Here is a 13,337-nt window from a genome sequence, read left to right on the forward strand (position 1 = left end):
AGTGTGGCCCCAAAAGGGATCTAATGGAACTCAATGCTCGGATGTGCCCCTGAGTGTCTGAGCTGCCCACAGTTAGAAGGGGTAAACCAGGGCTGCGGAGACAGTACAGTCGGGAGGGTGTTTGCTTGGCATGTGGCTGACTCAGGTTCAATCTCCTGCACCCTGTATGGTCCCCTGGGCACTGCCAGGAATGATTCCTGAGTGCAGAACCAGGAGTAAGCCCTGAGCATTGACAGATGTGGCCCAAAAACAAACAAAAAAGAGTGGACCTCCCACTTCAATACTGAGGGCTATCCAGGGGTGACCACATGAAGGAGGTGCTGCAGAGAGGCCACTGTGACTGGCAGGCTGCAATGAGATGGCGCCTAATTATGTCCGATTCAGAGCTGTGTGGCTTGGGACCAGCTGGTGGCTCAGGCCCTCCCCATGACTACCAGTGTTCAAAGTCCACCCCTCCTCAGAGGCTACGGTGGCAAAGAATGCCAGTGCACACCACAACCAGTCCTTCTCACCATCCTGTATCTCATCTGCCACCTCCCTCACTAGCACACAAAAATGACCCTCGTGGGGCTGGAGCGATAGCACAGTGGGTAGGGCATTTGCCTTGCACGCGGCCGACCCGGGTTCAAATCCCATATGGTCCCCTGAGCACCGCCAGGGGTGATTCCTGAGTGCATGACCCAGGAGTGACCCCTGTGCATTGCTGGGTGTGACCCAAAAAGCAAAAAAAAAAAAATGACCCTCGTGTGTTGGAAAGGACTCTGGAATCAGTTGCACCCTGTCAGGCCCCAGAATCATGGACTTGCCTTTCCTCCTGCTTGAAACAGGGATCATTTAGGGCCAGAATGATGGTACAGTGGGTAGGACTCTTGCCTTGCACAAAGCCAACGCAGGTTCAATCCCTGGCTCCCCATATGGTCCCCTGAGCACCACCAGGAGTGATTCCTGAGTGCAGAGTCAGGAGTAGCCCCTGAGCATCATTAGGTGTGGCCCCCAAACCAAAGAAGCATACAAATAAATGAAGAGGTTGGATAGAATTTACAACTTCCAGCAGGAATTGGAACTCCTAATCCAGTGCTCTTCCTTCCTCAGATCCAGGTAGGCTCCTCACTATGCCAAACACATGAGGGCCAGAAGTATAGTCTAATGGATAGGGCCACTTGCCTTGCATGCAGCAGACCTGAGTTTGATTCTGAGCAACCCATGTGGTCCCCTGAGCACTGCCAGGAAAGATCTCTGTGCACAGAGGAGTAAGACCTGAGCACCACTGGGTATGGCCCAAAGTACCACACACACTCACAAAAGTCATGGGGAGACAAAGTCAGGGTCCCCACCAGGCTGAGGGTGGGAAGTATCTCCTTTCTCTCAGCTGCTCAGGAGGTTCTGCCAGGACAGTGGCTGAACTGCCTCCATCAGACTAGGGGCTGCCCCTCAGGTGGGGCCCTGGGATCCCCGTCTCCCACTGTGCCCAGAAAACTGTTTTCTGTGGCTAAAGAACCCAGGCAAGCACGAAGAGTCGCGCTCCAAGCCCCTCTCCTCGCCCCATCCCTGCTTCACACAGGGCGGAGAGATCCGTCCAAGGTCAGGCAGGGCCTGGGAACCCTGTGGGCGGCTGGAGCCAGGACACTTCCTCGTGGTCTCCAGGTCCCAGAGGAACAGGGACTGGGGAGAGGAGGAAACACCACTGGGGCTTCGGGGTGGGAACAAGGGGTTGGGGGGAAGACCAGCCTCAGCATCCTGACCTCTCTCACCTTGGGGGGGAGCCCTCCCCACTGCCTGGAAGCTGAAGGTGGAGCAGGGTGCAGGCCCCAGTGTCCCAACTACACTCACCATGAAGGCTTCTCTCTGCCTCCACCCCTAGGAATGGCCAGGCCCCGCTGAAACCCCAGCAGGGGCCTGGAGGTGGTGCGTCTCCCTCTCCACCCAACCCCCACCACGCCCAGCTCAGGTCCGGGGTTAGGGAGCGGGGCAGGGACTTCACTCTCCACCCCCATGTGGCTCATAGCCAAAGAACCTGCAGCCCAGCTCTCAGCCCCAGACGCGCTCTCCTGACCCCCAAGTGCACAGCACGGGGAGGTCTCCCGTGGGCTCTGCGGAGAGCTGTTTCCAGCTGCCTGCACTGTCCTGGCCCTGCCACGATCTGGGCCTCAGGATGCAGCTGGCTGAGGGCCTGGGAAGGGCCCAGGGGCCGCGTGCCCAGCCCCTCCACCTCCTCCTCCTCTTCCTGTCTGGTCCCTTGGGCAGAGCCTCCAGGAAGTCCCAGCAGCCTCCTCCTGCCTTCCCAGGCTCTGGCCAGCAGCCCCTCACCCCACAGCTTGAATGGTGCAGCTGAGGGAGTTCCCTGGAGGGGGCGCCACTGGTGCCATGAGCCTGCACCCTCATACATGCACTCTGTGGGGGAGAGTTCCCTGCTCTGACCTGGGGGTCCCTCTGTCCTCCTGACAGACAGCCTCTTGAGAGTCAGGTGCCACCCCACACAGCCTGGGCCGGAGTTCCCTCGATGGAAGGAGTGGCGGAAGAACACCAATGAGCTACCTGGCAGTGACACTGTGACCGAGAACTGGACAGGACCCCTGGGAATAGGAGGAAGGCCTGTTCCCTACAAACGCCTTGATCTTGGGCATTTCAATTTTTCATCCTCACTGCAAAGGAAGGGATGCAATCACTGAAGCTGCTCTTCTGGCTGAAACGTCCTGCCCAGAATTTACAGCTGAGAGAAACAGAAGACAGTGGTTAGGAAGCATAGTGGCTGTACATCACTTCTCCATCTTTGATTTCAGTTATTCTACTAAGCTTTTTGTGCCTCAGTCTCTTCACCTGTGAAATGGGCCAATGCCGATCTCACTATACACAGTTAGTACCTACTAAGTGAGCAGAAATGGGCTAGAGAGACAGTGCAGCTGGAACGTGGATGACCCGAATTCAATCCATGCATGGCATCGGGTCCTATGAGCACCACCTGGCGTGATCCCTGAGCACCTCCAGGTGTGACCTTCCAAACCAAAGACAACTAAGTATAAATAAAATATTCATAATACGCTCCAAATTAACTATTTCTCAAGGGTGGCTACAAGCACTGTAGAAATATGCATGCTTACAACAGCGACCAGCCACCAAACCCTTTCTCTTCCGTTCCAGGTGTGGTGACTTTACAGTCACAGAGATTCTCTGATTTGCATTCCCAACACCTGCCAGGCCAGGGAGAGCGGTAAGCCCGTGAAATGGGTACATGATTTTCAGGGGGGTCTGTGCCAGGGCCAGCAGCTGACGGTTAACCGCGCAGGTTAAGTGCGACTGGCCCCAGTCCCCTCCAGATGCCCGGCCCGCAGCGGGCCCTCAGGAGACCGTGGCCGCGACCCCCGGTTTTCAAGAGGAGGCAAATGACCCTGCAAGGTCTCCGGGTGCCCTCGATGGCACAGCAGCCGCCACATCACATGAGCTGAACTATCTTTAGCCAAGGGATATTTATAACTCCCGGGGAAGTTTGTTCCGCTCCGGGGTGGCCTCGGGGCCGGTGACCGCGGACTGCAGCCCCAGCGGCTGCCTTGCCCGCCCGGGGCTCACCATGGCGCGGGGCCCCGAGGCCGCGGTGCAGGTGTGGGTGGACGGGCAGCTGTTCCACGCCGAGCGCGCGCTGCTGGAGGAGCACTGTGGCTTCTTCCGCGGCCTGTTCCGCTCGGGCATGCGGGAGGCGCGCTCGGCCGAGGTGCGCCTGGGCGCGCTGAGCGCCGCGGGCTTCGGCACGGCGCTGCGGGTGCTGCGGGGCGAGCGGCCGGCGCTGGCCGCGGCCGACGAGCTGCTGCAGGCCGTGGAGTGCGCCGCCTTCCTGCAGGCGCCCGCGCTGGCGCGCTTCCTCGAGCACAGCCTCACGTCGGACAACTGCGCGCTGCTCTGCGACGCGGCCGCCGCCTTCGGGCTGCCCGACGTGCTGCGCAGCGCCGCGCTCTTCATCCGCGACGGCGCGGGCGAGCTGGCGGCCGGGCTGGCGCTGCCCGAGGCCCGCGCCTACGTGGCGGCGCAGCGGCCCAGCAGCTACGTGGCCGTGAGCACGCACACGCCCGCGCCCGGCTTCCTGGAGGACGCGTCGCGCACGCTGTGCTACCTGGACGAGGAGGAGGACGCGTGGCGCACGCTGGCCGCGCTGCCCCTGGAGGCCAGCACGCTGCTGGCGGGCGTGGCCACGCTGGGCAACAAGCTCTACATCGTGGGCGGCGTGCGGGGCCCCAGCAAGGAGGTGGTGGCGGCCAGCTTCTGCTACGACCCCGACGGTGGCACTTGGCGCCAGTTCGCCGGCCCGCACCAGCCGCGCTACGACACGGCGCTGGCGGGCTTCGACGGCCTCCTGTACGCCGTGGGCGGGGAGTTCCAGCGCACGCCCATGAGCTCGGTGGAGCGCTACGACCCGGCCGCGGGCTGCTGGAGCTTCGTGGCCGACCTGCCGCAGCCGGCGGCCGGCGTGCCCTGCGCCCAGGCCCGCGGCCGCCTCTTCGCGTGCCTCTGGCGGCCCGCCGACACCACGGCCGTGGTGGAGTACGCGGCGGGCGCCGACGCGTGGCTGCCGGTGGCCGAGCTGCGGCGGCCGCAGAGCTACGGCCACTGCATGGTGGCGCACCGCGACAGCCTCTACGTGGTGCGCAACGGGCCGTCGGACGACTTCCTGCACTGCGCCATCGACTGCCTCAACCTGGCCACGGGCCAGTGGACGGCGCTGCCCGGCCAGTTCGTCAACAGCAAGGGCGCGCTTTTCACGGCCGTGGTGCGCGCAGACCACGTCTACACGGTCAACCGCATGTCCACGCTGCTCTACGCCATCGAGGCCGGCACGTGGCGGCTGCTCCGGGAGAAGGCCGGCTTCCCGCGGCCCGGCTCCCTGCAGACCTTCCTCCTGAGGCTGCCTCCCGGCGCCCCCGGGCCCGTGGCTTCCAGCACGCCCGAACTGTGACCCCGAGACGGGGGCGCCAAGCAGGGAACCCCGGGATCAGCGCCGGCCGAGCCCGGGAAGCCGACAGGCGTCTAGGGAGAAGTCCGGGTCTCGGGTCACCTGTTGCGCACTTGGCTCCAGAAGCTTCAGGATTTTCGGGAGATGCTCAACCGAGAGGCTGCGTCGGGAGCCCTCCGATTCCCGCGATTCTGCCCAGCGCCCGGGGCTGCAGTGGAGATGAACGCGGCAAGAGCGCACCCAGGAGACGGTCACTGTTATTGGACTTGTAACCGGGCCAGTCATTGGGCGAGACTAGGAGCAGCCTAGCGGGGAACAGCTGACCAGCAGGCCAGAATTGGGTGCCTCCTGTATGCCCAGCATGGTGCTAAGCCAGAAGTGGCTGCAGTTGCTCGTTGGCTGCACCAGGCTTACGGCTAAGCCTGGAAAACTGGACCTGTTTGGAGGCACGACTGCATACACTTATCATGGTCCAGAATAAGCTGAAGGCAACAGGCCCCAGATGCAAAAACCTCACAAAATAGTATTTTAAAAACCACGGAAGAAACTGGGGTGAAAAAAAAGAAAATAGGGAGAAGAAAAATGTGTCACTCCCCAAAGGAGGAGGCACATTGGATGTGGATGAGGGCAGAGGTAACGGGGGTGGGGGTGTGGGGGGGTGGGGGGGCAGGGAGCTGAAGGGTGGTGCAGACGGTAGGAAGGAGAGACCTGGGGCACGAGCGGGCAGCAGACGGGTGTGGGGTTCTACGTGAGCCCAGCCTCTAAGGCAGAGCAGCATAGGGGAGGCTGCTGGGGAAAGTAAGCTGGACCAGGGACAGAGGGGGACCTGGACCCTTAGGGGTTGTGGCCGCACAGACAGCCCAGTGGTGAGCTTTGAGCCTCAGGCCAGGGCCCTGGACTGCACAGTGCCGTGACCGTGGTAAGCCAAGGTACGTCCTGCTCTCTGCGGAATGTCTGGCCTCCAGCAGAGCGCAAGCTTGGCTGCCTCTGGCTCCTGCTTTGCTCCAGGCAGATCCTGACACTCTGCTCCTGCAGAGACCCCCGGGGCTGTGTCCTGGCTACAGCACCTCTCTCTCCACCTGGGGAATAAAATGAGGCTCTGGAAGAAGCCGGACAAGGACCTAGTCCTGGAGCAATGATGAAAGATGAGGAATCTTGGCCCTCCCCGGGAACACCCTGCCCAGCTAGCTGGCAGGATGCCCCTGGGCAGAGTGATCTGAGCTGTCCACGTGGTCTACGTCCTCCAGAACCCGGGCTTCCCGGGAAACCCTGAACACCTCAAAAGCGGAAACTGAGGGAGTCAGGGAGACGGCGCTCAGGGTTGGAGCACATGCTTTGCTTGCTGATACTCTGGGTTCAATCCCAGCAACCCTGGTGCTCCAAATGCCACTGATGTGACCCCTGAGACCGCGCCACATGTAACCCCCAAACAACCCAAATTCCAGCTGCCCAGAAAGGCTGCCCTCAGGCCCAGATCCTGTTCACCCTATTTGGATGCATCACAGCAATAAAACTCTGCTTTTGTATTTTGGAAAGTTCTGCAGAGAACATGCATGCGTCTCACCACGCCACCTCTCCCCGACCTTTCCCCCCACCTCCGCCCCTGCCCCTGCTCCTGGGAGCTGAAATATGTGAGGCCCAGAGGCCTTGTAACGGGGCCTCGTCATTACACTCAATTCTTGTTAAAAGTGTAGTTCTGACCCCACGCCAGAGTTCATTTAACTAATAAGGAGCCAGAAGAATGATAGCGCTAGTTCAAAGATGCACTTGTGGGGCTGGAGATAGAGTCCAGGAGATAAGACCCTTGCCTTATACGTGGCCAACCCGGGTTTGACCCCCAGCACCCCATGTGCTCCCCCAAGCCTGCCAGGAGTGATCCCTGAGCACAGCATGGTGTGCCCCAGAAGCAAAACAACAAAAGTACACTTGCCAGACAGCAGCTTGCATGGTCAGAGAGGACAGGCTGGAGTAAGTAGGCCAGGCCCTAAGAGTTGTGACGATCGTTATAAAACAATAGTCAATTATAAGACAATAATTCATTTATCCAGGAATGAAGTTACTTTGCTCCTCTCCCTCCCTCCCTCCCTCCCTCCCTCCCTCCCTCCCAGAAAGGGGGGCACTGGGGAGATGGCTCAAAGCGATGAGACATGCTTTACATGCAGGAAGCCGGGTTCGAATCCCTGATCCAGAGAGTTGGGGGTCCTAACCCAGCACCTAGGTTTGACCATCATGGAAGGGCGGGAGTGTGAGGCCAGGTAAAAACTATGGAGACATTTAGGGCCTGACTGGGAATCTTTCTGCCTCTGCCCAGGGCCTGCCAACTTCCCTGTCCACTCACCCTCTCCCCACTCCTCCTCTTCCCCTTCCCTTCTCTTCCTCCTTTCTCCCTCTATCTGCCTCCCCCTTTCCCTCCCCCTTCCCTCTCTTCCTCTCCCTCTCTCCTCTCCTCCCCTTCCCTTCTCTTCCTCCTTTCTCCTTTGTCCCTCTATCTGCCTCTCTCCCTTCCCTCCCCCTTCCCTTTCTTCCCCTCCCTCTCTCCTCTCCTCCCCCTTCCCTCCTCCCCCTCTTCCCCTTCCCTTCTCTTCTTCCTTTCTCCTTTCTCCTTTCTCTCTCTATCTGCCTCTCTCCCTTCCCTCCCCCTTCCCTCTCTTCTCCTCCCTCTCTCCTCTCCTTGAGCCTCTCATCTCTGCCTCTCCTCCCCCCTTCCCTCCTCCCCCTCCTCCCCTCTCCCTTCCCGGCTTTGTTTCCCCAGACCCTCCTAGCATCACCCGCCTTGCTTGAACTTGTTAGAACCTGACTTGCCTAAGGTTTGTTCTTTGCTAACCTTGAGCTCCATGAGAGGAGGTTTTTCCTCTGTTTGTCCCCGTCAGTCTCCCCAGGACCTAGAACAGTGACTAGGACCCAGCAAGGGCCGGAGAAATGCTTGTTGGGGGACCAGGGAGGTGCCGTGAAGGGCTGGATCTCAAGCTTTGCCCAGGAGAGGCCAGGCTGGCTGATCCCCAAGCAACTCTGGGTCACTGGCCGAGAGGGGTGGCCCAAAACCTGAAAGTGAAAACTCAAAGAATTTTATGCAAGGAACCCTCATTCACCAGTGGTGGGACTGTCATCTGGTTCAGCCTCTGTGGAAACTGTAGGGAGAAACTGTCCGAAAATTCCAGCTAGAACCCAGCCATTGTGCTCTCTGGCACAGAAATATTCGCACGATTGGGAACAGTTCACTCACTGGTATTCATGGCACACTGCTTACAGCAATGGAAACATCCTAAGAGTCCGGTGACAAGTGAGAAGAATCTGTGTCTCTATCCACAGTGGGCTGTCACGCAGCTGGAAGGAAAAAGGAAATCTTGCCTTTGATTCTTAACATGGGGTGTGTTCGATGGAGTGTGTGCAGCAAAATAAGTTGGAGGAGGACCAACTGCTGAAGGATCCCATGCACAGGTGAACTGTAGAGGACCCAAACGAGCCAGTGTCTGATGATAAGTAACCTTTGACTTCTGAAGACAGAACTGGCCATCTGGACCAGAGAGAGGAAAAAGACGAGAAGTGACACAAGGACAGTGGTGGAAGGTCGTGGACACTTTGGTGGAGGTTGCAAGTGCAGTAACTTTGCAGACCTAAAATATAAACAGTAACGCTACTATAGCCATGTCACCCCAATAAGAATTAAAAAAAAGAAAAAAAAAGATGTCCTTGTCCAGCCCAGAGAGATGGTACAGCTGGGTGCCTGTCTTGCATAAGCAAGTGTTTGCATAACCCGGGTTTGATCCCTGGCATCCCATATGGTCCCCCCCAAGCACTGCCAGGAGTGATTTCTGAGCACAGTGCCAGGAGTCAGCCCTAATGACTGCCCTAAAACAAAATCCAGAAATACTTGTTGGGGGCGTAGGGACAGCTCTGTGGCAAAGCACTTGCCTGATCAACCTGAGTTCAGTTCCTGGCTCAGCCCCCGCGAGATGCCGGCAGCATGACCGAGCGTGATCTCCAGGGTCGAGTGTACAAAAACACTCTTCTTTACCAGGGAGCCCCACGGTCCCGTCTGGAAAGAGGAGGGACCAGCAAATGAATCAGTAATGAGCACCTGAGTGCTTGAGCAGTGCGTGTCAGCTAACAGGATGAGTGAAGCCCTGGGTCGAAGGAAAGTTGCAGGGGGACATTTGGGGTTAAGAAGAGAGGCGTGTCGGGGCTGAAGGGATAGCACAGCGGGTAGGGCGTTTGCCTTGCACACGCTGACCCGGGTTCGATTCCCAGCATCCCATATGGTCCCCTGAGCACCGCCAGGAGTAATTCCTGAGTGCAGAGCCAGGAGTAACCCAAAAAGAAAAAAATAAAAATAAGCAACTCAAGTTGAATTTTAAAAGAAAAGAAGAAGAAGAGAGGCGTGTCATTTGTGGCAGTGGCGAGGGGAGACTCCTGAGTGTGTGGAGTCCTGGGGTCCCCAGCACGAAGGAGACGGGCTTCAGAGAGCCGGGGCTCCTGTGCCTGCAGGGAAGGCCCGAGCAGCGCCTGGCAGTGGAGGCGCTAATCACGCGTGAGAAATGGCCCCTCTTGGCACTGGCATACACACAGGCCTGACTGTTTATTTTCCTCCGGACTCAGCAGCTGGGCCTCTTTTTCATCCTAATTGCTTTGCTTCCAGTTTCTGTCACTCGCAGGAAAGGGGGGCAGATTAACCAGCTTGCTGGCGGCCACACGGTGAGCACCCAGGCCCCCTCTGATCCTGCGGGCTGGGGTAGGCACCCTGTTGGGCTTCATCCCAGCAGGGTTCTCTGCCGCTCCCTGTTTCTTCTGATGCCATGGGGAGGCCCGGGAGAGGGCACCCCTTCTGCCCTCTGGCCTCTCAGCACCGAGCAAAGGGTCCTTTTGTGAGGGCCCTGGGATACAGGCCAGCTCATCTGAATCGCCTGTTTCAGGAGGAAAAAGAAAGTCTCTGGGGGCAGGGGCGATCGTGCCGTGGAGAGGACCTGTCTGCCTTGCACACAGCTGATCCAGGTTCGATCCCTGGCACCCCATACGGTACCCCGAGCCTGCCAGGAGTGATCTCTGAGCGTAGAGCCAGGAGGAACCCCTGAGCATCACCAGGTGAGGCCTCTCCCCCACACAAAAAAGTCACAGGGGATGTGAGTGGGAAGATAGTGACTTGTCTGGAGACAAGGCAGTCACGTGACGGGATTCGAGGCTGTTCTTCCCAGCACTGTGTGCGGCAATCTAGACTACCCGGAACACAGCACTGTCTCTCCAGCTCCAAAACAGTTTCTTTCGGTGATGATGATGATGGTACTTGCCCTCCACAGTGTCTGTCCTTTGCAGATTCTCTCACATTCTAAATCTCTCCTCAGAGACAGGCTGACACTGGAATGAGAAGGGCCCTGAGAGCTGCCGTGAGGGCTGGGCCTTCTTTGGGGGGAGGTAGTGAGTGTGGTGGGTGCGTGCCAAGCCCCTCAGTCTGTCACCAAAACCCTCACCCCACCCTGGGCTGCCTGGGTACTGTCTGCCCCCTCCCCCTCCATGCATCGAACCCCATGAAAGGACCTTTGACCTCGGGCACACCCTCCCCAGCAGAAGGGGAGTGCAGGGAGGCGGCGGTGGCTGTCCCACTAGCTCTCTGCAGGGCGGTGACACCAATGCTCCTTACAAGTGGCCTGGCTTAGGGGGTGAGACACCCCCGCTCCGCCCCCAAGCCTGGCCTGGCCGGTGGGGTGGCTCCGGCCCTTCGGGAATGGCCAATTTCCTCAAATCCTTCCCACCAAGACCTTTGGGGCCTGCAGCTCCCTGCAGCCCTGGCCCTCTGGTGTCAGAACACAGTAAGGCCCTGGGGTTGTCCATCTTAATCCCTTGGCCCGACCCCTCTGAGACGGGAAGCAGAGGAGGCGGCCCTGCCTCCCAGGCCAGGGGAATCTGAGAGGAAAGCCGCTCTTTAGTGTCCCTGAGAACAGAAGAGGGAACGAGGCCAAGCAGAGTGCGCAGGCCTGGCCTCTGCCGCCTCGCTGCACCCTTCCTCCAAGGGTCCCCAGAGCCCCTCGGCGCAGGCCCAGTCCGCCTGCCTTCTTTCGGGAATGTGGGGCTAGTGGCCAGCCCTTTGTGTCACCCACTGGGGACGAGAGTCTGAGTCTGGTGTCCAGTGTCACAGGCCCCTGGCAGCTTCTGCTCCACCTCTCGTGGTCGTCCCCAGCTCCAGCACTTTCTGAGGGTCAGTGCGCCCATCTCTGATCCCAGGGGCAATGGCCGCACCTCACTCAGGGAGGCTGAGACACACGGGGTGCCTGGGGCAGAGCCCACAGTGAGTGTCACCGTTCAAGAAGGGTCCCCTCTCCCTCCCCAGGTGGGGCGGCAGCAGGGCAGTTTCCCCATGGAGGCCAGGCCAGAGCGATGACCCGCAGACAGGGCACGCGCCTTGCATGCAGCTAGCCACAGCTTGATCCCGGCATCCGTCTGTTCCCTGCGCCCTGCCAGGAGTGGCCCCTGAGTGCAGGGCCAGGAGTCAGCCCTAAGCGCTGCTACGTGTGGCCCCCATGCCCCAAGAAGCTGCCTGTGCCAGGTGCCAGGCTGGCTCAAGTTCCTGCAGCTCCGAGGCGCGCCTAGAGGCTGACCCCAAATGGGTGATTTATGAGCTGTGTGTGACCCTGGCCTAATGCCGTGACCTTCCACCTGGCCTTGCTCCAAGCCTTGGGCCCCTGGAGGTGCCTGGGAACATCTGTGGACTCGTCTGTCCTGCCACTCCCGTTCAACCCCTGACTTCCTCCCGCCCACCCTCTCCTAATCCCTAGCCCATATCTAGGCTCAGCCTGGAAACATTTTCTTTTCTTTTGTTTTTTGTTTTGTTTTGTTTTGGGGCCACACCCGGGGGTGTTTAGAGCTTAATCCTGGCTCTGTACTCAGAAATCACTCCTAGCAGGCTTGGGGGATCCTATGGGGTGCCAAGGATCAAACCCTGGTTGGCTGTGTACCAGGCAAATGCCCTTCCCACCCTACAAGCGCCCTGCCCCCTGGAAACATTCTCTTAATGACCAAAGGAAAGCAAGAAAAGAAAGAGAACCTGAGGTTAGAACCTTGAGCGAGTGGAGGCTGATGGCGCGCGGCCCGTTTCCCAGCGGACGCAGTGGGAGGCCTTATAAGGCCAGGCTGGATGAGAGTGGGCAGGAGGCAGGCCCCTTGCCAGGAGGGCGAGGCAGGATGGGATGGGTTCGTGGCGGGACTGAGCAGAGCCAGCCCGGGTGCCTGGCCGAGGCCCAGTCCCTCCAGACTGGGTTTCTTCCTGCATCCGGGGCAGCTTTTCCTGGGCCATTCTGAGCTCAGTTCTACTTTTTCTCAAAATCCTTTTTTGAGAAAAGCTTTGGTTTTTAATTGTTTTGGGTTTAGCCGCCACACCCAGAGATGCTGGGGAGCTCTTCCCGGCTCTGAGCTCAGGACTGACCCCTGGTGGTGCTCAGGGGAATATATGTGGTGCTGGGGGATAGACAAAGGACCATGGACAGAGGCCCTAAGTGGCCAAAGCCCAGGGGAACATCGGCCGGCCGTGGCTCCTGGCACAGCGCTGGGGCCTGCCCCCACCCCAGGCTCCTCCTTCCCAATTCTTCAACAAAGCTTTGTCGCAGGGCCTGAGCCATAGTACAGCGGGTAGGGTGTTTGCCTTGCATGCGGTCGACTCGGGTTCGATCCCCGGCATCCCACGTGGTCCCCCAAGCACCGCCAGGAGTAATTCCTGAGCATTGCTGGGTGTAACCCAAAGAGAAAAAAAAAAAACAATCAAAGGTTTGTTGCAGAGGATTTAGGAAGGGCCGGGGTGTGAGGCCTGCTCGGGGTCACTGTGGGGCGACAGGCACGTCTTCTCAGAGGGCCTGGTGGGTGTCTCCCGGAGAGCATGAGGGTGACAGAACCTGCCTGCAAGTAAGGCTGAGCCAAGAGGGCTGGGGGACCAAAAGGGGGGGCGTGCCCACAGCGGGGGAGGGCTCTGGACCCCTCCCCGCCCTCATTAGACTCTGGGCCCTGGCGCTGCTGCCACTGGGCACTAAGGCAGAAGTGGGTGGAATGTACTGGAAGGAAGGACTGTTCCTTCTGGCTTTCCCTGGGAGCTTCTCTGGGCCTACGATTCGGAGTTCAGCTTTGCTTTCTCGAGATCCTCTTTGGCTTTTATTTTTGTATTTTCGGTTTGGGGGCCAAATCCAGAGGTGCTCAGGGTGCTATTCCCGGCTCTGAGCCCCCTGGTGGTGCTCAGGGGAACATATGTGGGGTCAGGGGTGGAACCCGGGTGGTCACACGCAAGGCAAGTGCCTTAGTCCTATACTGTCTCTCAGGCCCTTGACATCGTCAAGGGTCATCAGGGTCAAGCACAGAGTGGGGCCAGCTGTGGCCTGCACTCAGGTGCCCACTGGCCTGGGGTTGTGGCCCCCTGAGACTACTC

General features: G+C 59.2%; 1 protein-coding gene across 1 annotated transcript; it reads left to right on the plus strand.

The window, feature by feature from the left end:
- The first annotated feature begins 3,565 nt into the window (after window positions 1-3,565).
- KBTBD13 (kelch repeat and BTB domain containing 13) lies at window positions 3,566-4,942 on the plus strand. Its single transcript, XM_055129771.1, has one exon. The coding sequence runs from the start codon at window positions 3,566-3,568 to the stop codon at window positions 4,940-4,942; it is 1,377 nt and encodes a 458-aa protein (XP_054985746.1).
- The last annotated feature ends 8,395 nt before the right edge of the window (window positions 4,943-13,337 follow it).

The sequence above is a fragment of the Sorex araneus genome, chromosome 2 (assembly GCF_027595985.1).
Source record: "Sorex araneus isolate mSorAra2 chromosome 2, mSorAra2.pri, whole genome shotgun sequence".
Classification (NCBI taxonomy): Eukaryota; Metazoa; Chordata; class Mammalia; order Eulipotyphla; family Soricidae; genus Sorex; species Sorex araneus.

Bases quoted from the DNA above. Each gene is read 5' to 3' on its own strand.
- KBTBD13 (XM_055129771.1), top strand. From the start codon at position 3,566: ATGGCGCGGGGCCCCGAGGCCGCGGTGCAGGTGTGGGTGGACGGGCAG.